The following is a 22,524-nucleotide window of genomic DNA, read 5'->3' as shown; positions in this document are numbered from 1 at the left end:
GAAAATGTATCTGTGGATGCAGCCTGCAGTGTAAAAAGTGCTTTGAGGGGAAAAAAGGGGAAAACTGGTACTACATGAACGTTAATGAACATGCTGTATGTGTCATTGCCATCATTTTATTTTACTTGAAAAGAAGAAGCTCTTAGGTGCTTAGGTTTCTAAGTTATAAATTTGACTTCATAGAAATTTTAAATCAAGAGAAATACCTGTGAAATGTATCCAGTGGTTGAAATTGTGTAATAAATCAGTTTCCTTAGATAGAAGTGATGGGTCAGTTGGAAAACTTTGAAACTTCAAGCAGCTAATGGGATTTATAAAACTAATGGCTCCAGAGGGACAAACGTGTAAATTTCAGCACTGGTATCCACTTTTGAAAAATTATTTCAGTTGCCTGCTGCAATAAAAAGGCTGAAACTGATCTCACGGAGGAAATGTCAGTTCCAAGCGGTGCCTAATTAAAAGAAATCACCCATTGGACGTTTTTACATTTTAATATCTTAGACATCAAATGATTGGGTATTTGATGTGCTTTGTTTGACAATGATCTATGCAAACATGGATTTATGGACATGATATGTCAAACCTGACAGTGCTGGTAGACCTCAGACCCCCAGCTAGAGTTGCGAAAAACTAAACAATATACATCACTTGTAAAAGAACCAGATCATAGTAACTGTTTCCCAAAAATAAAGGATATTTTAAAAAACAACTGTAATTATACCCCAAAGTGTATTTTAAAGGCCATAATGGGCCATGTGACATCATCATAGTCTTAAATTATGTTTCTGTAGTAGTAATAACTGAAGGTGCAGGCACTAGAAAGGGAGATCACAAATCTCCCGCCCACACTGGCTCAGCGGCTCCCTGTAAATCACTTCTCCTTCGATCCCCTCCCCTCGACACCAAATGTGCTTAGATGCCACAACTGCATGTCGTTTCTCTGTCTTCTCTCTCCTCTTGTTTGCGTGTTGTCCTGTTTGTTACTTGTGATCTCTGTGCTTTTCTTTTTGCCCCCCCAACCGCTCGTGGCAGATGGCCTCCCTCCCTGATCCTGGTTCTGCTGGAGTTATTTCTCTCCACTGTTGCCAAATGCCTGCTCATTTCTCGTTTCTGTCATTTTTGTAGCTTACACTGTAAAGTACCTTGAGATGATTACTGTTGTGATTCGGTGAAGCATAAGTTACAAAACTCAAGAACAACTTTCTGACTCTACGGTCACTGGGAAATGAGGAGGATTTCAACAGCAGCCCACTGTAGAAATAAAGTATTTAAAAGTCAGTAGCAATATATTCTAAACTGTCACATTTGCAACAGAAATATGTGAAACACAGACTGCTGTTACTGCTAGCTTAGTTAGCGTTTTACACCCATGGCCAACATAAACAAGTGCAGCTGTGGTTTGATATCTTTTAGTGTGACTGGAGCATTTTGAGCATATTGATTGAATGGTTGAAAAGGAGGCTGTGCTTGTGGGGTTGTTCTGTTAAGTTTCTGCGGATCAAAATCAACTCTAACTGCTAGAAGTTTGTGCAGGAAACAGGTGAAGTCCTCTGAAAAAGAGAGAGGAACAACTACTACAACTACAGAGCAGCCTTTCAGACCTAAAGGAGACTAGTGTCTGGTGTGCAGTGCAATGTTTTTCAGTGTTGAGTTGTTTTAAGTTTATCGAAAGTGACAGGACAAAATGGCCCAAGCTCCGATCTGATGCACGTGTTTGCCATTGGCATGCACATAATTTTGGCCTTCATGTTCACAGTGATACCTTAGATGAACATGAGCACATCCCAGCCTGCGGGATTGTTGGCAGATTATGAGTGGAGCACAACGTGATTGTGAATAAATTAACATAGGAGAATCACTTCAGTTCCATCTCCCTAGTCAACCATCCTACACACGGATACACACTCCCTTTCCAAACTACACTCTAACTTCACATTGAGCTGTGAGCTTTGGAATGAATCAAAAGACCTCAGAATAATTTTAAGAGAATAACACCAAAGGAGTGCAATATATCAGTATTTTTAAAGCCATAAATAATTTCCAGGGCACTTTCTGCACATACATGCTGATAAAAGCAATGGCTCCTGAAAGCTTGGCTTTCAGAGAACAGAGAGCCATACAAGGCATCACAGCTGAGATATGACAACCGTCCTCAAACAAGCTTTTTCCCCCCCTTCTCTCTGCTTGTGTGTGTGCAACACAGAGTGAGGAGATTACATAAGCCTACCCTACCTCTGTGGGCTCCCTCTCCAATCTCCCTGACATTTAGACAACAAAGGTCACATCTGAAAGTCTAAATCTGCACAGACACCAATGCTAATATACTCATACATATACAGAAGAAAAAAAAAGATGGTATAAACGGCAGAATATTTCCCACTGGCAGAGAATTACGTTAAATGAGTCTGAAATTACACTTAGTGAATGTGCATTACTTAGGGAACGAGCACAGACGCAGCTCAGTCGTATGACTTGCACCAATTTCAGGACTGTCAACCACTAAACCAAACTGACAGTCAATTTAGTGACATCACTCTTCATCCTCTCATGTGAAAATGACCCTGAACCGCTTTCACAGAAGCAGCTGCTGGCTCCCCACTTCACTGGGACATGTTTTACCCATGAGAGAACAGCTCACACAAACAAAGGTCTATTTTACTAATCTACAAATAACTGCCTTTCATATTTACCCGAGTAACAATTAGGAAGTTCTGGGATTCTGCCTACAGACATTAAAAACCAAACCAGATCAGTATTTATCCGATCCTACTCCGAAGGTGATCTTATCGTGCACCTCTGGACTTTCTCCAGGACTGCTGCTATATTTAGATCCCATCACGACTACCTGCACTGCACGGTTTGCAATTTTACAGTGAACCTCAAATTTGCATCTAAGGTTAGAAGCAAAACCAGGACCATGGTTATAGTTTTTATGAAGTATTCACAGGGTTGTACAGTATTAATTCGTTCTAGAGGGTCAGACTGCAGCATCTGAGGGAGACAATAGTCTTTCTGTGCACTGAAAACATAGGTTACTTAAGCCACACTAACACAATTCAGGGTTCAAATTCAAGTTGAAATGTTGCTGTTTTCACATACTCGGGAAGATCCACTGTGCATACCAATGACACAAGTGCAAGGGGACAGAGCAGAGTGATCTAAAAATAGCATCTATGTGGAAAGCAGTCCAAAGGGCAATCAGAAGATGACCTTGAAGGAGAGATGAGTGAAATTTATAAAAGGTAAATTGTGGGAATTCTTTTTTTTAATGGGTGAAATCCAGCCTCAGTAGGTCTGAATATAACTACTGATTCATTTGTATATCGAGTTGTGAAAAAGAAAGTGCACCCTTTTTCTATTCTATGGGTTTATTGACAAGAAAAAAAAACCATTGTCTAGACCTCAGCAGATCTTAATATGAGATCAATAATAATGTTTAATATTTAGTATTTACAGTTATATTCCCATATATCATCGTGATGTTGTTTACTCTATTGCTCTCGTTTTCTTCTGCTTGTTTTCTTTTTTCATTCTCAACAGGTGAAATTAAAAAAGTATCTACTGTTATCTATTGTTAGCTAGTTTATTGTGATGGTGTTGTTTTTATTATGTTGCTCTTTGTTGTTTGTTTTTGTTTTCCTTCTGGTTTTTTATCTCCATACGGTTGATCCAGGTGTTTTGTTTGTTTTTTTCTTTTTTTTTTTTCTTCCCCCCTTTCTCACCATCTCTTCTCCCCTCTATTTTTCTTTCTCTCCCTCTCTTTCTTTCATTCTTTCTCCCTGTCCTATCCCCCAGTCATGTCTGTCCTGTCTTTAAAAAACGAAAATAAAATAAATACATAATTATAATAAAGGTCAATCAAATGGACCAATATGGCAAGGCCATGATGATCCACTTGGTAAAGTAAATCCACTTGGCATCTTTCTTGGCCTTCAGACAACAATTCTGATGGCTAAAGATCCAAACGGGACAGGCAAAAAAAAAAAAAAAAAAATGAGTTCAATACAACCTTATAACATGATGTTCATGTTCACAGTGACTTTGTACTCTCTGAAGATATTATTACTGTAAAATGTTTTTTCTGCTTACTGTGTTTTAATAAAAAAAAAAAAATTAAAAGTCAAAACTAAGCACCAAAGGAAGAAGATTCCAATGGTGACAAGTTTTTGTAAAATATTGTGTTATGTTGCTAACGAGTCCCAAACTATGTCCATGACACACTGTTGACAATCCATTTGCATGCAAGTGATCAAGTTGTAACAGCATGTAGAAAGCGTCATTCACACAGACTCATTTACTGTGTAAGTTCCCAGAAGTTAGTAGACAGCAGCCTTGATAAAAACACAGTGAGTCACATGACTTTTCAGTCAACTGTTGCTGTCATTACACACCCAAAGACTTGACAAACAACTCAATGCAATTAAGGAGCATTTTTACATTTCCTAAGCATCTTTACAAATTTCCTGTGAATTGCTTCTTCTTCCTTCGGTTGATCCCTTTAGGGATTCCCGCAGCAGATCATCTGCCTTCATCTAACCCTAACTCTACCGTCCTCCTCTGTCACACCAACCCTCTGCAGGTCATTCTTCAACTACATCCACAAATCTTCTTTGAGGTCTTCCTCTTTTCCTTCTGCCTGCCAACTCCATCTTTAACATCCTTTGTGCAGTATATCCACTATCCCTCCTCTGCACATGTCTAAACCATCTCAGCCTTTTCTCTTTAACTTTGTCTCAAAGCCACTCAACCTTAGCCGTCTCTCTAATATTCTTGTCCGTTTACTCCTAATGAAAATCTTAACATATTCAGATCTGCCACCTCTCTTTTTATCAGTGCAACCATCTCCAAACCATACATCACAGCAGGTCTCAATACCATCTTGTAAATCATCCCTTTCACTTTTGCTGCTGTTCTTCTGTCACAGTGTAAATTGCTAACACGTGTAATGCTTATTAAATCTAATACTAAACATGTGCTGTTTGAGATAAACTGCTTAAAATAGGTAGACAGACTTTTTTCCTACAGGTCTGAATACATTAGGGGATACTGATGCCCCTGAACAATATGGTAGCTGTGTAAACGCGTCGGTCCAATGAACAGCAGCTAATGCAGTGCGTGTTTATATATCAACTTGGTGGTTAAATAATATTAGAATAAAGCTAAGTAAAAACTGCCGTCCTTGAACAAGGCTTGCACAATGTGGAAAAAACACCCTGCATATGACAGAACATTAACCAGTAATTTATGCCCCAGGGTAAAAGCTGGATTCTACATGATATCAGTTTAAGACAAGTGCTGCTCATTTGCTGGTCTGGGATCAGCTCTTTTGAGACTTACTTTAATTCTTACTTTTCATTTTTGGATTAGTTAAAAGCCGCCACTATCTTATGACCTCTCTCTGAAAAAGACTGCTAAGTTTCAGTGCTAGCAAATGAATCTGTTTGTGGTCAGTAGGTATTTAGTTAATAGGAGGCAAAGCCCACCACACCCATTTCCCTTCTGTCTGCTCCAATTCTTTTCTTCTCCTCCCATCCCCACGGCAACCACACTGACTTCCTGCTTCCTCCCAGGCCTTTCAGCCACAAAAGCGCCCTAAAAATAAAGTGCTGGACTTTTCCTGAACGCAGTTTTGTCACCATTGTTCAGGCATCAGCTGTTTATTCGTTCAGCTCAATTTGGCTTTTAGTGTAAAGTCGAGTCAGTGGGTCAGCGCACGGAGATTTGAGAAATAGAGTAAGATAGATGCCAAGTAGGGCAGACAAAATCACGGATACATATTTCAAAAGTGATATCAAAACACTCCAGGGCCTAATAGCTTCAAGAGAAATAGTCCTGCTCATGCATGATACAGTCACGAGAATGAATTGCTATTTAATCACAAATCAATACAGTATCTGTGTGTTCTTGAGACTGCAAAACAAACTGAATCTGTCCAGCGACTGTGGTCTTTGGGTCAGTCCCTGGTGAGACTGCATAGCATTGTGCAGCACTAGCAGAACTAAAGACGGAAAGTCTTTGAATAAACACAGGCTGAACTTAGGGAATGCCACATCAAGTCTCTCTGTGGAATGAAAGCAAGCCTTTGAAGATTTTTGAAACATATAAAATTAGAAACTCATTTGATGCACGCCTCACCTGTTTTCCGCACTTCTGTGACAGAAGCTTACCACGCTACTGTCATAACCGTATAACACAGAGTAATTTAATTGTGCATTGATAGCTTCAAAAATGCAATAAACAAATGAATCTCAGCATTATCCTCCCGCACCTCTATTAAGAAAAAATCCTAATGAGATTGAAAGCACTTGTTCAAGCTGTCACTGTTTGCTGTAAGCCACACAGCTGCTGGCTGTAGCTTCACATTTATGTGAGTTGTAACGATAGTTTCATCTCTCTTCTTTGAGAAATACGTGTAATTTCCCAAACAGAAAAAATGTTTCTTTAAAGACGATTAACGAAGATAACAGAAGTGACTATTTCATTAAATGATGCCATTAAATTATCATCTTGATATCCCTTTCACTCATTAAGCTGCCTCCCTGAATCATCTCAGTGATAAAACATGCATTTAAATGACCGCTTTCAAATGTCTTCTAATATAGGGGAGAACTCTGTTTCTGTTAAAATATTTACTTAACATAACAAAGTATGTAATGGTGAGGCAGCTTTTGAGACATTGCAACCAATACGAAGCACTGTTGTAACTGCAGTTTCTTAGTTATGGTTCTGTTCAGCGTGAGAGTCAGTGTGTGGTTTCATGAAGCCCACAGACTCGTCGCTGGAGAGACCCCAGCTAAGGTGTGAGGGATAAAGTCAAGTGGCATTTGCTAGGTTGGTTGTAAAAACTGGCATTGCTTGACTACACTCAACTGTGCTGGCTGTGTGTGTAGTAAGCATGTGTTATTGTCACCATTCATCAGAGCCACTGGGTGCCACCTGCAGCCCAGACCCCCCCGGAAGCATGTAGAGAGAAGTGCCTTCCTGTTCTTCCTGACTTTTCCAACTCAGGATGATTTGCATGCGATGCTTGTTGGGCACGGCTTTTCAGGAGTAAAAAAAACGTCCATGTTTAGATTTTTCCTGTAAAACATTTCTCACATAGTCTGTGGGACAGCAGTTAGCAGTGATGAGTCCATGCTTTCACTCTAATCTACTATCACACAGTGCATGCCATAGATGTGCGACTAGCTACAAACTGCAGGGATGGTTAGAAACCTCTACCTGTCCTCTGAGCGAAAACGATTTTACATTCTCACTGCTTCCACGCCACAAGAGTTCAAAAGCAGAACAGCAGATTGAAATGCAAAACTCTGCAGTGAAACCATATTTGGGTGAAAGCTTGTTTGGCTTGTTTTCTGTTGCTGAGCACCTTATTTCTTTTTTTTGTTTTGTTAGGGTAGCTCTTGCCATCAAAGACTTAATAGGCTGTCTGATAACCATCTTCCATTGAAAAGCTAAAATATACGACTGCACACAGCCATGGATGCGCACTAAAACTTTGTGCTCTTGTGCTCACACACAAGCTTTCACATCCACACAACAGGCCACAGGAAGCAGGTGTTTTCACATGCCTGGAGGGAGGAATAGAGGAAGAGGGGGGAGAAGGTAAGCAAGCACAGAAAGAAGTGGGGGGGAAGAAAACTTGATGTGAACAGAGGAGAAAACAGAGATGGACGTGATGGAGGAAGGGATGACGAGCGCTGAGGTCATGAAGAAAGGGAGGCGGATCGAGACGGGGGGGGGGGGGGTGAAGAAGAAGAACTACAAGGAGATTGCATAATACGTGGATGTGATGGAGGGTTTTCTCTGATGCCGCATGTGGCGTAGCTGGGAGTCAGGGAGGTCAAAGGCAGAAAGTTAAGCTAAATAATGTACACAAGAAGTGGCAGCTGCCAGAAAAATACACTCCATCTTTCACAGAGGCCTGCAGGATACATTCTAACTAGGAGAACACTGTACAGACAGTTAGCTTCTGTCTCATTATTTTAATGCAGGATAAAGTGACCAGGGCCGGAGCTATTTCTTTATTCAGACTCCAAACACTCAGCAGAGTAAGTTAGTTATAGTAATTCAAATCAGAGAGACTGTCTCTAAATGTGCACAGAGAGAGTAAAGAATCACAGATAACATAGGGGTTTCAAAGAGCTGACCATCAATATTAACTGAATACATCCAGGGTTAGCTCTTTTAATAAATTGTTAAATATAATAAATATATTTTACACATATTCCTTATGAATATGCGTCATATTGAAAGTTAGCTACTTTTTATTTATTGACATTTGTATTTTCTAACCTATTTCTGTATAGGCGATTCAAATTACAGCTTTCTCTGCTAAACCTGGCATCATTACAAGTCTCTCTCACAAACTTAGTTTAATTGGTTTTATATATTATACAGGACAATGCAGTGCACCTTCAAGGTGCTACAGTAGCACTAGCAGTGGATAGTGATGGCTGTGGGTAAAATCAGCCAGGGAAGACTTGTACACATGGAACTACAACTGGTGCTGGATAACAAGCCCTAAGTCCTTTAGGTCTGAAACGGTCTCATAGGTGAAATGACTGCATGTTGTGATATTGCTGAAATCATCCACCAGTATTTCTCCATTGTCCCACACTGTCAACAACATATCACAGTTTGAGAGATAGAACGGTGGAGTGTTTTTCAAGAAAGCATGAACGCAAATCAGTACTTGCACAGGCATGCATGCTCTGACAAAATACAGAGTGTAATGCGGAGCTACTGTAAAACAGGATACACCAGTGACTCAGAGAATTAATACGCAGGCACTGTTCTTCCAGTCCCAGGGAACGTGCAGCCATCTGAAAAGTGGAAATGGGTTTTGTAGACAGTGAAGGCAACGCTCTCCTCAGTTATATAAGAGAAAGGCCCTTAGCCTCTCTGCCTCACTCGCTGACACGCAGAAACACACACCCATACATGTAAGCACAGTCACATGGGCATTTATGCGCCATTAACAACAACATGCACACACCTGACAGGCAGAAAATCATTCTTAAGAAGAAACAGCCTGGGGAGGCTCTAACACAACCATCTACTCGGGTTTAGTCAGTGGCACTGCTATTTATCAGATTCTACAGCGTCCTACAAAACAGCATTAGCTGGTGGCTGCGGTAAGTTACAGCACCTTGACTGAGGAACAATGCTGAATGAACACTGATAAAGGATTCTAGGTCGCCACTGGCTCTGAGTGCAAACTGTACAAACGTGCAGTTATTTTGAGGTGGAGCTATTCCCATGGTTTCTCTCTTGGGACTCTAAAAGAAAGCCCAGGGTGAAACAAACGCTACACATTCATAGTGTGGTTGACAGAAATATCACTAGCTGGTGCTGTTCATTCCACACCAAATAATGAAGTTGTCAATGCAATGACTCATACATCCTGACAGATGAATACTGAATACATCAGAAGAGCATGTGAAGTGTGTGTGTGCATCAGAGGGTTGCAAAGAGGGTGTATCACATGGGGGCCAAAGACCCAGGATGCAAATACAAACGAAATCTGCGAGTGTGTCCGATTAAATTAGTGAACAGAAATTTTGTGCACTGTTACTCCCCGCGTGTGTTTAAGTGTGTGCATAAGGACGTTGTCCTTTTTTATCATTGCTCCATTTCTTGCCCAGCTAACCACTGCCTGCTGAGTCATGCGTTCATAATAAATAGATAGCATTGCATAATATGATTATGTCCAGACAGACCTAGGTTCGCCCAAACTTAATCATAGAAGATTTCTGTTGAAACTCTTAATCTGCATGAAGCTGTTAATAAGACAGTCCCCTTCACTGACAAGCTGACAGCAGAGCTTCAGGCACAGCATTAGTAACACACAGGAAACTGTCCTCTCATCTGCATAGGAATTAAAGACGCCTATTGCCAGAGTTTGTCAGAGGAGAGGAAAGGAGAGGAGAGGAGAAGAGAGGAGAGACGAGGAGAGGAGGTTGACTGGGGGAGAAATCCATTTAAATGAAAGGGAGAAGAGAGGCGTCAGCATTAGCAGTTAATCCACTGCAGTGAGAATGCTTTCTCTGTGCCTGCGGCCTCCGGCCTCTACCAGTCATCCAAACAGGAAGACTATAATATACACTACGCTGTATCACAAACAAGAGCTTTTTAACAATGAAGACCTGGAGAGATCCATCCATCAATCATCTATATACTATCAGGTTAAGTCACCATGCGCCCCTTTGCTTTTTAAGGAGTCATATGAAATTTTGTTAAACAGTAACTATAATGACAATAAAGCTATCGTTACTGATTTTATTTGGATCCCAGCGTTTGAGCCTGCTCCAAATAAACTTTTCTCACCACTCAACCGCACACATAAGACACTGCCAGTGTTATGTGTCCATGTTCCCTACCCCAGGGGAGGACCACGACAAAGGGAGCATCTCTCTTCTTTTCTCTCCCACCCCTTTTTCTCTGCCTCTCTCTCTCTCACCCACACACTTTCTCTATTTAGCTCACGCTTAAAAAGGCTGCCTAAAGATAGAAGCAAGAAGATGAACTGGAGCCAGTGAGTGTCATGGCAACAGTGCACAGTGTTTCACAAACACTATTTAGATCAGCAGGAGAAAAAAGTTATAATCAAAGCCTATAAATGCAGTAGTGTCACTTCTTCAAAGGCACAGCTTACAAAATTTCAATGGGAAGACATGCCAGGACCGAAAGCCCGGGGATCATAATTCAGCAGCTGAGCAGACAGCATTACTGCTATGAGAAGAGACTCCTTAATGTAATTCATATATTGTAGTCAGTCCTCATTGACTGCTTGTAAATAACTGGAAATTTGAGACTGATGTGGAAAATGCAACTTGTAGCAATATACCTTTGCAACTAAAAGCATTGAATTATGTGATTTCTGAGTAAAATAAAAAAATACTTTTCTGATACTACAAATAAATAATATTCGTTGAAGTTTCCATATTTACCCCAAAGCAGGCTGGTAAGCTGACTTTTAAACATGTAGCTCCATTCTGATATAATGTAAGAAAAATCTTTAAAACAAAGAGACTGTCACAGTGTGGTCTAACCGGTTTTACACCGCAGGAAATGCAGATTCTACATTCAAATTTTGGCCCTCTAAAGCAATGAAAAGGCTTAAGAGCTGTCTCATCCAAACTGTGATGTTAAAGAACTGAAGGATACATCTGATCTGAAAAGAAGCCTTTTTTTTTATTTTGAGCTTTTTAAAAACACAAACATAATTCACTCACTACACTTGTCGAAATAATGATGACAAAAGACTGTTTCTGGGGAAAAAATATCTTTTACGAGTTTATATCGAGTCCTTTAGAGACCTAGAAAAACTGAACACACATGGAACAAAGACTTGGAACCTGAAATCTCAGCGGAGGATTGGAAATTAGCTACTCAGATGCGCTTCAGATTAAAGCACTTTAATTATTACAATAAATGAATGATGCACAGAGGTGAAAGGAACAGTGAGTTTGGGAGTGCAGAGAGATTAAAACATTCTGGAAAAAGTAATGTGAGCAAATTATTAAAAGTTTCATTAGACCCAAAGTCATTTCTACTTGGATTGTACCCACAAAAGCACAGTTATATTAAAAAAGGAACAAACATCAGTGAACCTAATTTTTTCCTTTTTTGTGTCAAAAAGCTAAAAGCATAATTTTAGTGGTAGAAAAAACCCTAAAATGTTGCTCAAAGTTAGACAAATCATGGCAAGTTTGGGGGTAGAAAGAATAACATAAAGAAGACAACCAGACAACGTATGAAAAGGTTTGCAGACCCTTTTTGGGCACTGTTTGCTATATTGGGTCACGTGTATCAAAAAGAGGAGTGGTTTCCTGACACTTTATTTTTAGTCTTAATATTTTTCAAAACAAAAAACAGTGTTTGTCTTGTGCATTATAGTTCTGTAAGTAGAGCTGCTGGACCCAGCACTAGAAATGTGTGCCACTACCCTGTCAGGATGTATCAGAAGACTCTGTATCTCCTTTCACTAGAATCCTCTAGAGGCCACTTCCACTTCAAAGCATCGATTCCGAAATGCCTGGTTTCACCTCCCGAGCAGCGTTATTCCAGCATACTCTACAGCCAATTTTACACAACTGACACTCTAGACAGTTTTAAGAGAATCCAGCATGCAAAGAGTATTATTTAGAATTTACTGCTATTTCTCTATCTGCTGTGAAAATTAACAATTTGGTCTGAGTGAATTGCACTCGACACATTAAACAACACATCTGAAATGTTGGGTGTGCAACTCAGGATGAGTAATGGCCAAAGAGTACTGCGTGACATTAATCCACGTGGCCACCATCTTCACGGATCAGTCCCTTCATTATCTGATGAAACACTGAGCAACGCCTTGTAAACTCCAATATTAACGGTATCAGAGAGAAGCTATCAGTCATCATACCGTCCACTGTGTGCAGTGTTTTTTTTTTTAAATAAATCTGTCCAAAGGCCTGAAAAGTCTAAAAGGAAATAAAAGAAATAAAATTACGCAATGCCATTATTTGCAAGCGTGTGTATATTATACTCACTATGTTGACCTGTAGCGGTTCTGACCCAGGTCTTAACAGCCTCCTCCTCCTGCAGCTACCAGAACCTCCAGACCGCAGGCGCACTGAAGATGAGGACTGCCCCATGTCTGCTGGATAGAGACAAGAAGACATGCAGAACTGAGCATACATCAATTAACAATCTGCATATTTAAACGAATAAAAATATGGAACAATACCTGACTGTGGCAGGAGCAGGGCCAATGCAGTGAGAGTGCTGGGGGGGAGAGGCAGGGAGCGACACCGCTGGAGAGACGCCCTGTGTGGGGGCTCTAACGGTGACACACCCGGGGGGCGAGACAAGGCCTGGAGAACACTGACTAGTCAGGACACCTCAAATATTCCATACACGGTTACTCAGATGCACGCACACACACACAAGGCTGAATGCACACTCTCTCCTGCCCTTCACATTACTGCCTTGTCCCCCTTTTTTTTCTTTTTTTGTGCAGAGAATTAAAGTATTTCACATCCAGCAAGTCTATTCTGGTGCATTGGTCAGTGTGCATGCCCTGCAGCAAACCATGAGAGACTATACATCATGCCAACCAGGCAGTCTCTCAGGTTAAAATGAACTGACTCTGAGTTAGGGCAATGAGAGGTAGAGCTTATGGAAGCGATGAGGCAGAAAATTGGCCACAGAAAAAGAATGAGAGTGAAGGAGAGAGAAAGGGGAACCACAAGGGAGGACAGAAGAAAGTAAAAAGAAAGAAAGAGAGAGAGAAAGGCAGAAAGGGAGTATGAGAGCTAGGGATAAAAGCTGCATCCAAAAATGCAGGCAGAGGCTGAGCATTGTTGCAGCTAAACAGTGAGTGGTATATAAATACTGGGTTAGTACTGGGATGCCCTTCATAGTCTGTGGTGTGTCTTTGATTCATTATGGGCTTGTGCTATATTTGTCAGTGAGTTGGTGGAGACTACTAGTGAGACTTGGCCTACCTATTTTCCCTTTTTCAGTGTAAAAATGAGATATATTTATGTGTAATAGACACACCTACATAGACTTTATATAGCTGCATGTGTTGGTATATATATGGGACTACTTGTCGTGTCTATGTTCATATTTATATGTTTGCTTTTAGTGAGTTTAACATCTTACTCTGTGATGCAGTTCCGTGGACTGCGTCTCCCTAGTAACACTGGTTTCTATGACAGAGCAAGGCCTGGCGCGGGAAGTCATCCCTCTCTGCCCCAGAGAGTGTTGCACTGTGGTAGCAGGCCTGCGTCTCCTTCGGGAAAGTGAGCCGACCTCACTGTAATGGCTGTCGAGATCTCGGTCCGGGTTGGGTCTCCAAAGGTCCAGGACAGCTGATGCCGGGCGAGGACGAGGGCGCAAGCGCTTCTGAGGTACAGAGGTCTTCTCTGTGCTCGAGTGGGGCAAGGCCGGGCCAGGCTGTCTTACACTGCAGCCTGTCTGGCTGGCAATCTGCTCACACAGCTGCGATTGGCACAGATACTCAGCAGTTTGGCCCAGATAAAGGTGCAACAATACATTTCTTGTGTAGGGAATTGAGAAAAATGTCTCTGCAGGTTCAACAAAATATACCTCAAATTTTTTTTATTTTAAAAGTTTCTACCCAGTAGCTTAATTGCAGTGGATCAGTAGGTAACTGAATGACAAGACTGTTGGCAAATCAAGGGAAACATCAGCACAACAGACATGTGGATTTCATTTTTAAATAATTTGTGATTACTGAGAAGGATTTTCTTGTCACACGCCATCACGTCCCCTAAACAGGGCTTTGCAGTGTAAATGTGACAAATTATTTTGGCACAACTTTGAGCTGTAACGCTCTTTTTAGCAAAGCTCGGTGTACACAGCTTCACAGTTTTTGCTGTCCATGTGCAATGCTCTTGCCAAACTTGTGTTAATTCAATAACTTATCTTGATGACAGGCCAAAACATATTTGTGCTGCTGTCAGGTTTGTATCACCTTGACAGCAGGTGATACAAACCTGATAGCAGCAAAAACTTTGTAACTACCAGCCTCTCACGTTCAAAATCATGAGTGCACGGCTGAATTAAATAGATCAATTTCACTTAATGAGGTACCACAATACTTGAAGCAAGGCTTTAAGTATTATGGTACTTGTATTAGTAGGGAAACAAGTTCCCCCAAAGCCAGTGGGTTGCAGTTAAGTCAGTGTGTGAATACATAATCAGTGTTTGCAGTTTCTCTTCTACTGCTGATCTGTGTACACATTTGGCACAAACAGTTCTGCAAAAAAATGAAGTTGTGTTTTATTCCATTTTCATGCCACAGCTACTTGGCTTGTGAACCTTAATTAGGCTGACATTTATCACCCTACAGATTTCAGCTAGCTCTTTTAAGGCTTACTTGTTTAGTTTTTCACTGACTTCAAAAAGCAGAACTCTCAACACACGCAGGTTTACTAAGCCCTTTAAAAAGATTTGGGTTAAATAAGTGAAATTCTGCCCTTCTTAAGGCTCAAAACATTTTCCATCTTGAAATTCTTCAGTAGGCTTCAAGTTAAGTTACATCTTGTAATACTGTTAAACATGAATTATTTTTATCTGCTAATTCCTCCTTCTGCCCCTATTATCTTTCCATTTAAGAGTGGTATCAGCGTAGAACCCTGCTAATTTACAGTGGGACCAAACATTAGCACCCTTCCCAAAACACATGCTCCCAAAGCCCTTGCCTTTGCATAATAAGCCCCTATGAAAGTGTGCTGAGTACTGAGATGTCATATCTGATTTTGTCATTAGGAGCTGGGGCCAACATGTCCTGACTCGTTGCTGTGACTAGAAGGGAGATGACTAATTCTGCCACTGGAGTGAGAAGGGAAGGGTGCTGTCATGATGCGCGGATGTCACAGAACTCTGGGCTGCCGCAGTCCCACACACACACGCCTGGCTCTGTGGGAAACGTGGGGTTTTGTTGCAGGCTACAAAAGGCCGACTAAGCAAGAAAAGGCCAAATTCCTCCACTATGATGTTGTGCACCTTTACAGTTACTATTTCCTCTTTTCTCCAACAGATGGGGCAAAAGGACAACTGCAAAGCAGGTGCCCAAATCATGTCATAGTCTAGCTCTTTGAATGATTTTTGTTTTTTCCTGACACGTATGCTACCTGCATGCAACCAAATCACCCCTGGTCCCTTTTAGCTTCTATGTTTGTTGTTTTTTCAGAAGCAAAAGAATGACCATGATTAAAGCAGTTACATAAATGATATTTCCAGCATTTATGAAGTAATGACATGACGCATGCTTCTGGCAGTGTTAATATTGTGAATAAAAGCCTGCAATGGAATGTAGTTATGGCATAAAAACGTGACCCTTTACACATGAAAATGCCTTTGTCTAAAAAATAACAGAAAACCAAAGGTGGTTTAACAACACAAAGTATACACTTGTTTACTGAATGCATTCATTTGAATTCGGTGGCTCATTAGCTATTTAAAGTTACCTACCTTAAATATTTCCTCTGTGGAATCTGATGCTGGTACGCTATTGGTTGTGCTCTCTTTATCACCTTGTTGTGATTGGACATTCACTTCCTGTATCTGGTGGGAGTCAAGCGGAGCATCTTGGGAATCCTGCTCATTTCCTGTCTGTCCCGCTACATTTTCCTCTTGACAGAGAGAATCTGATTGGTCCCTTTCAACTTCTGCTTCACTTTCAGCCTCCGTGTTTAAGCCTAAATGAGGGACATGATTTTCTACTATGGCCTTGGACCGGAGGTTTGTCTCTCTGTCAGCAGGTTTGTCTGTAACTTCAAAACTCTGAAGGCCATTGACAGCCTGAGGTCCTGAGCAGGGCCTAAAGGCTTTAAGGACCACTGGAGGTGATCGTCCACCTGTCACAGGTGCTGGAGTGTCACCATTAAAGCTATTGGAGTGTAAGAATTTACTAGTCACTGGTGATGAAGGGGTAGGCTGGGATGTTGGAAGTCCTTCATTGTGAAGTGTCAGAGACACACTGTGAACATTGTCCACTGCGCGCTGTGGGGCCCGTGGGGAGCTCATCGGAGTCTTCTCCCCCTCCGGAGGAGAGAAGGAGCGTGATGTTGTTCGCCATCGTCTAGCTGTCTCTGCAAAGTTGTTGAAAAATTTGAAGAGACCACCAAAGTGCCCCTTGGTGTCCGACTGTTTTGGGGGAGGTGGCTGAAAGTCTCTGACACTCTCAAAGTCCACAGAGCCATAGTCTGAGTCTATTGTTTTGTCCAGTGAGGGAAGCTCAGAGTCAAAGCTCCTCTCTGAATACACAGGATTGGTCTTCCCCAAAAGGGAAATCCTCCTCAGGTAACTCCACACATCTTTGTGCCTCCTTCCTCCACTCCGGTGGGTCCTCGGGCTATCTCTAGTGCTTAGTTCTTCACAAGCTGCAGCAGTTTTGTTGCAGTTGGCTGAATTGTTGTGGCTTCTTTTAGTATAAGAAACTTTTTCAGATGGTTTGCAGCCATTCTGAGTCACAGCCTCGCCCGTTATAGTGGATTGATGGCCATCCATAGAAGTTGAGAGGTCAATGTCTTCAAACAAACAGTCAAACTGTGCTGTATAGCCAGCATATGAATGCCTCTGGCCACGCTGTCTAAGCGTGCCACCACTGGGCTGCTGAGGTGTGCCAATATCGCGGCAGAAAGACTCCTCATCCACCAAAGAGCTGGTAAACTTTGCAGTGGACAATTTCCCTGCCTTCCCTCTGAATACAGCCGGGGATTTAAGCTTCTTGAAGGATCGAACTTTGTCAGCGAATGAGAGTTTCGGGATGGAAGCCTCCCCAGGCAAAATCATGGAGTGGGGTCTCCTCTCCAGCTCTGAGACAGCTCGCTTTCGGTTCAGGATCCTCCAGATGCCCCCTGTGGCACGAGGCCTCCTGTTGACCTCCTGTCTGTCCTTGACAGGGGTCTGAGAAGAGGCAGCCTGGGTCTCTCCCTGCCCCTCTGCAGGCCCTGTTCCAGTCTCCTGAATATAAACACTGCTGGTCTCATTCTCCACATCCAGAGAAACATTAAACACTCGGTTGACAAACCCATTAGGGTTGTTGCTCTCAAGGGCAGGGTTGCCTGTCTGCTCCATCCTCTCTCATTCTACGGTGTCAGCTATCAGTTCCAATGGACATCATGTTTCAGGCCCTTCCCTTTCTCAATCACCTAGAGGAACAAAACCACATTTTTATTCAGGAGTTTGACATTAAACTGACTGCCTTGTCATTTTATATCATCCTTACTCCAATGTAACTCGCTCAGAATGCCTGCCTGTAGATGGGCACCACAAATTTGGGAAATATCAGCGGAGGATATTAAATAAACTGAATTTTATTCGCAGGTCAAACATTCAAGAATAACCAATACAATGAGCTTAAATACTGAAACGCCATGACAGTATTCAAAGTCTCATTCTGTGATTGCGAGAGGCAGACGTCTGTGCAACAAGTCAACACCCAGCTCCCCACTTTCCCAGTATTTTGCCCATATTATTCAAAGTAATTATTTACGACACAGTTGCCATCCACCATTTAAACCGAGAGGATGTGTTGTCATGGAAACACCCACTACAGAGATGTGTGGTTATTTCAGGACCGCTCCAGCTGTGACATCATCAGAGCTCAGATAAGCTCCCTCTGAGGAAGAAGATGCTCGGTGACACAGCGAACCCACCACATGCTAATAGCACCCCCTTCTACTGTAATCCCTTTAAATGTATGGAAGCATTTTGTGTAATTGGAGGCCCCCCAGCACAAATCTTTGTTGTTCCCTCAGATCACAACGAAAGATGCGTTTCAATTAAGCTGGCCTCTCAGCACAATTTTACAATTCAATTTACTGATAAGCCTTTCAGAGGGCTATTTAAATAAACAGTAGCTGCGCAAAAAGTTTAAAAAAAAATTAGAAAAAGAAGAAATGACAGTTTTACAAGCGCTGTCTAATTACACACATTAGCTAGTATTTATTTTAGCATTTAAACAGAAAAGTTCATGTACTTTTTTTAAATGGCTTTAAAAGACTGTTATTCTCTGATAGCAGCATTATGAGTTTTGCTCAGTGTTATACACCCTGCTTGGTAGTTATACTGTAATGAGATATACACTAAGTTTCACTAAGTTTTGGCTTTCAGTATTTATTGTGTCACAAAAGTTTTAAGGGCACCAGCAGCTCGCTCTACCCCGCTGTCAGTGAACGACAGACGGCTGCCGCACTGGGCGTTTAAGTCATTTTAAAAAAAATGGCGTCAATAAAATTAACGTTTGCCTAACGCTAGGCTGAAGTGTAAAACGGTCTTTTAAGTTTTTAACCACCTCAAAAGTGTTTTAAAAAGTGAAAACAAGGAGTCGAAATAGCGCAAAAGTCAGCCGATGTGGGCTTCGCTGTGAAATTCACGAACTTCATAAACTTGCTTGTCAAGTAACACCCGCGAAAAACGAACTGTCTTTTTCTCCCTTACAAGTCCTCCTGAAGAGAAGTTAGCTGTTGGAGCTCACAACTTACCTGAAAGCAGAAAGCTTCCCCCCTCCGTGTCAAACAGGCATCGTCGCTGCTGTCGTCAAAGTCAATAACAGCAGTCGCTATTAACGTCAGCCAGACTTATCCGCCGTCCTCTGCGGGCTTAACTTCTATCCATGAGTTAAGTCGTGGACTGCAGCGACTCCTTTGCCGATCACGTGTGTTTTGGGGCTTTTTTGTTGCCTGTGAAGTCCGTCCGCTATCCTCAAGACTCCGAGAACGAGTTGGACAAACCGGTGAACTCTTGCCCTGTAAGCTTCTGCAGACGCCGACACTCTGATTTGTGATAAAGCTCTCACGCAGACAGAGAAACACACACCAACACCCCCTACACACACACACACACACACCTAGACACACATGCCTGCACACCAGCAGAGCAGCTGTAATTATTTGAGTTAAACAGGCTCATAACAACGCGTTTAGAGCTAAATTATGCTGGAAACATTTCATTTTATAAATAATATTTATCACATTTTTAATCCCATTTTAAGTCTTCAGTTCATTAAAAACCCCTCATCTGTTTTCCACTCGCTTTTTAAGCACATATTTATGTATGTTTTGGTTTTTTCTCTTCTCTTCTATTTGTTGGGTGGATTTATGAGAAAGCACTTATAATTTCTAAAGGAACATCAGTGAAAACAAGTGATTGACTGAACTCTGGTCTCACTAGCTGATCCTCCTTTGGGATTTGCTCTGAATGTGAAAATCCTTCTATTGAAATGACACAATGGGGAGAGGGAGCTCTGGAGAGGCAGGGTGGTGGGGGGGCTGAAGGAATTCACAAAACTAAACAGCTCCAGAGCTCCATAGCTGTGAAAGAGGAGATGGTGGAAGAAGGGGCCTAAATTTAAACATTTCCTCTTTGTCCTGTTTTTGGGCCCATTGTCATCACATAGCGTTCTCCCTTCTGCACAGGAAGGAGTGGATCTGACATCAACGCTCTCGGGCTGACAATGCCAGGAAGTCTGTCTGACTGTATGTAAATATCTCTGCGTGTCCATGCTTCCCTTGCTTGCCCATGGAGCCGTACTCCTCTCCTCTGCTGTCCCTGGAGTGCTCCAGGGTGTAGCGGTTGTAGTAGCAGCAAGACGGTGATTTACATGCTACACTTCCCCAGATAACTCATAAGCAGCTGTCACTGCGAATTAAAGCCACCTCATCTTCATATGACCCCCTCGTATGATGGAGCATCTTAGGTCACGTCTTCATTTGCCGAGCTAATGGCTTGCCCCCCACCCCCCCCCCCCTTTTTTTATACTATACATATAGAAAGCTACATTTGACTGATTTAAATTAATGCCTTCTGTCATTTCTTATGTGTTCTGTTCATCTTTTCTCATAAAGTTAACTTATGTCTTTGTTCCTCTCCTTTGCCTCCAGTCCCTCACTCCTTTCCTCCCTTCCCTTACTCACACTTCCTCAGAACCCCAAGCAGTCTTCCTGCTGTCCCCGGGCCATCACAAAAGACATCCTGGCTGAAACGGGACAAATGTTTCAGCTCAGATCTGGTTTGTACAGACAGAAAAAGCAGCCTCTGATCTTTGGAAAATAAACTCATTAAAGCAGCATCTTGTATGAGGGAATAGAAAGCGGGGAAATGGGCGATGAATGGAGATGGGCTTCTGCCTGAAATGATAAGTTCTGTTGGTGTCTGGCGAGCCGCGTGCATTACAGCGAGTTTATTTTGTTGCCCATTTACCCCGAGTGTTGAACACTCGGAACAGAGCTCTTTGAAATGATGTCACTGGCTTCTCGTTTTCAGAACAATCAGCCTCTTCCTCCTCTTCCTATGACACGGTCCGCACTCATTGGTTTTTGGTGGAGATTACTGGAGACAAACCCAGTTTAGGCCCAGCTGTAATTATTTCGCCAGTCTTTGTCAAAGCCGCTGAGTGAAAACAGGCTGCCGTGAAAAAGCCAGACAGACAGGGAAGGGAAGGAGGGAGGGAGGGGTTGGCCGATATGTTGTGATATCAAATGAAAGGCTTACTAAAAGCCTGGGAACTGGATTCGGGAGGTGTAGGTCATGTGAGAACAGCTGGGAAGTTGGGGAAATCTTGTTTTTCGGTGCAGGTGTTTGGAAAACACTGTGGAACTTTAGCACATGTCCCTAGATGGCGCCGATTGCTGTCACGACCGTGTATAAGACTCCTTATGCATGACCATGCTCTGATGTAAAGTCACACACACACCCATATTTGCCCACTTTTGGTGTAAAAACTATTTCCAGGTAGCACTCGCCTCCGGTGGCAGACAAGAGTTTGAATTACACTGACATTCCTGACATTCCCTCTGCACTGACCTGCATATTTCCTTGGCTTGGGTGCACATGGCACAATCCCCAAATCTCACTCACACACACACACACATCTGAGCTCATCCTACAAGCTAACGCTTTGACATTTGACTCTTTGAACCTTCCAATCACTTGGGTTAATCAATCATGAGCCTTTTTTTTTTTTTGCACACTTACACACACACATAAATACCACCTCAGTCGGCACACGCATACGGACAGCTGGAATGTGCTGAAAGGTCTGAATGTTGCTGGTGATTGGAAGGTCTCACAAAATGACTTATCTAGCAGTGATCTGAGAGACAGCAAGAGGGAGAAAGAGGCGCAGGGAGGGAGGAAAAAAAAGGAATGAGGGGGATTTGACAGTGTGTGTGTGTGAGAGAGAGAGAGAGAGAGAGGCTTTCAGCTGGGGACTTTCAGCCATTATCAGGATGAATCTGAAAACAGGAAGGCGGGTTCCAATAAACAAGACGAGCGGAAGGCAAGCACAGTTCTACTTCCTGTTTTAGAGCAAGGGAGGAAACAGCAGATTTTTTAGGAATTTAAGTCATAAGTGCACTCTGGATGGACTTTCTTCATAAAACATTAAATGTTCTAGTTTTTTGGCATTTTCGGCATTTTTAGCATTCAGCATGTTTCGCATGTGGCTCAGTAGTTTCCTGCATGTCCTCTGTGTTTTGTGGCTGTCAAAAATCTAAACTTCGATGATGCAGATATTCACCCCAGTTCTTTATCAGTGCGTTGTTTATTTGTATCTTTCTATACGGGCCCTCGGGGTGAACTGAACTTGGCTGTGTTTTTGGGTCAGTAAAAGTGACAGAAAAGCACCCTGGCACCATTTCCACTCATCTGGGTGCTTCCAGATTCTTCAGAGAGCAGTGTTTCTGACTGGGAAAACCCAGGGGACTTTGGAAAAGAAGGGTGGGATTATAGTCAGCAGAGGAGGGCTGAGGAGAACAAAAGGATATAAAAACTTTGAAGATCATTCTGCATCTTCTCAGCACAATGTGTCAGTACAGCTGAGCTGAGTCAAGGTCTGAGATCTTAGGCGAGATCTCTTACACGATCAGTAGCATGATTGATAGTAAACCGGCATTCCTCGCACTGAGTCGTCACTGGAAAAGTCCTTTTAGAGTTGTCTGTTTTATCTCCGTGATGAATGTTGACCTCTGACCACGTCATTGTTTCTGGTCAGTGTCCGCT

The 22,524-nt window shown here is 42.2% G+C and overlaps 1 protein-coding gene across 6 annotated transcripts in view; it reads right to left on the bottom strand.

Moving 5' to 3' along the window:
* The window catches only part of LOC146581983 (rho guanine nucleotide exchange factor 9), a 43,390-nt gene extending 24,125 nt beyond the window's left edge, over positions 1–19,265 (bottom strand). For 3 of the 6 annotated variants that reach the window (XM_085289158.1, XM_085289176.1, XM_085289186.1), the window contains exons 1-5: positions 19,008–19,265; positions 15,991–17,672; positions 13,654–13,992; positions 12,734–12,860; positions 12,537–12,646 (exon numbers count right to left, since the gene is read on the bottom strand). In XM_085289158.1, the coding sequence (XP_085145284.1) occupies positions 12,537–12,646; positions 12,734–12,860; positions 13,654–13,992; positions 15,991–17,598 (2,184 nt within the window). In that variant the 5' untranslated portion in view covers positions 17,599–17,672; positions 19,008–19,265. The remainder of the gene's footprint in view (positions 1–12,536; positions 12,647–12,733; positions 12,861–13,653; positions 13,993–15,990; positions 17,673–19,007) is intronic. The other 3 variants (XM_085289168.1, XM_085289193.1, XM_085289202.1) reach the window with 3 other exon arrangements.
* Positions 19,266–22,524: the final 3,259 nt, after the last annotated feature.

The sequence above is a fragment of the Mchenga conophoros genome, linkage group LG2 (genome assembly GCF_057382185.1).
Source record: "Mchenga conophoros isolate Kocher_MC1m ecotype Shallow Benthic linkage group LG2, M_conophoros_male_GT1.1, whole genome shotgun sequence".
Lineage (NCBI taxonomy): Eukaryota > Metazoa > Chordata > Actinopteri > Cichliformes > Cichlidae > Mchenga > Mchenga conophoros.
Note: the sequence above shows the minus strand (reverse complement) of the source record. Positions and strands in the feature narration are given on the sequence as shown.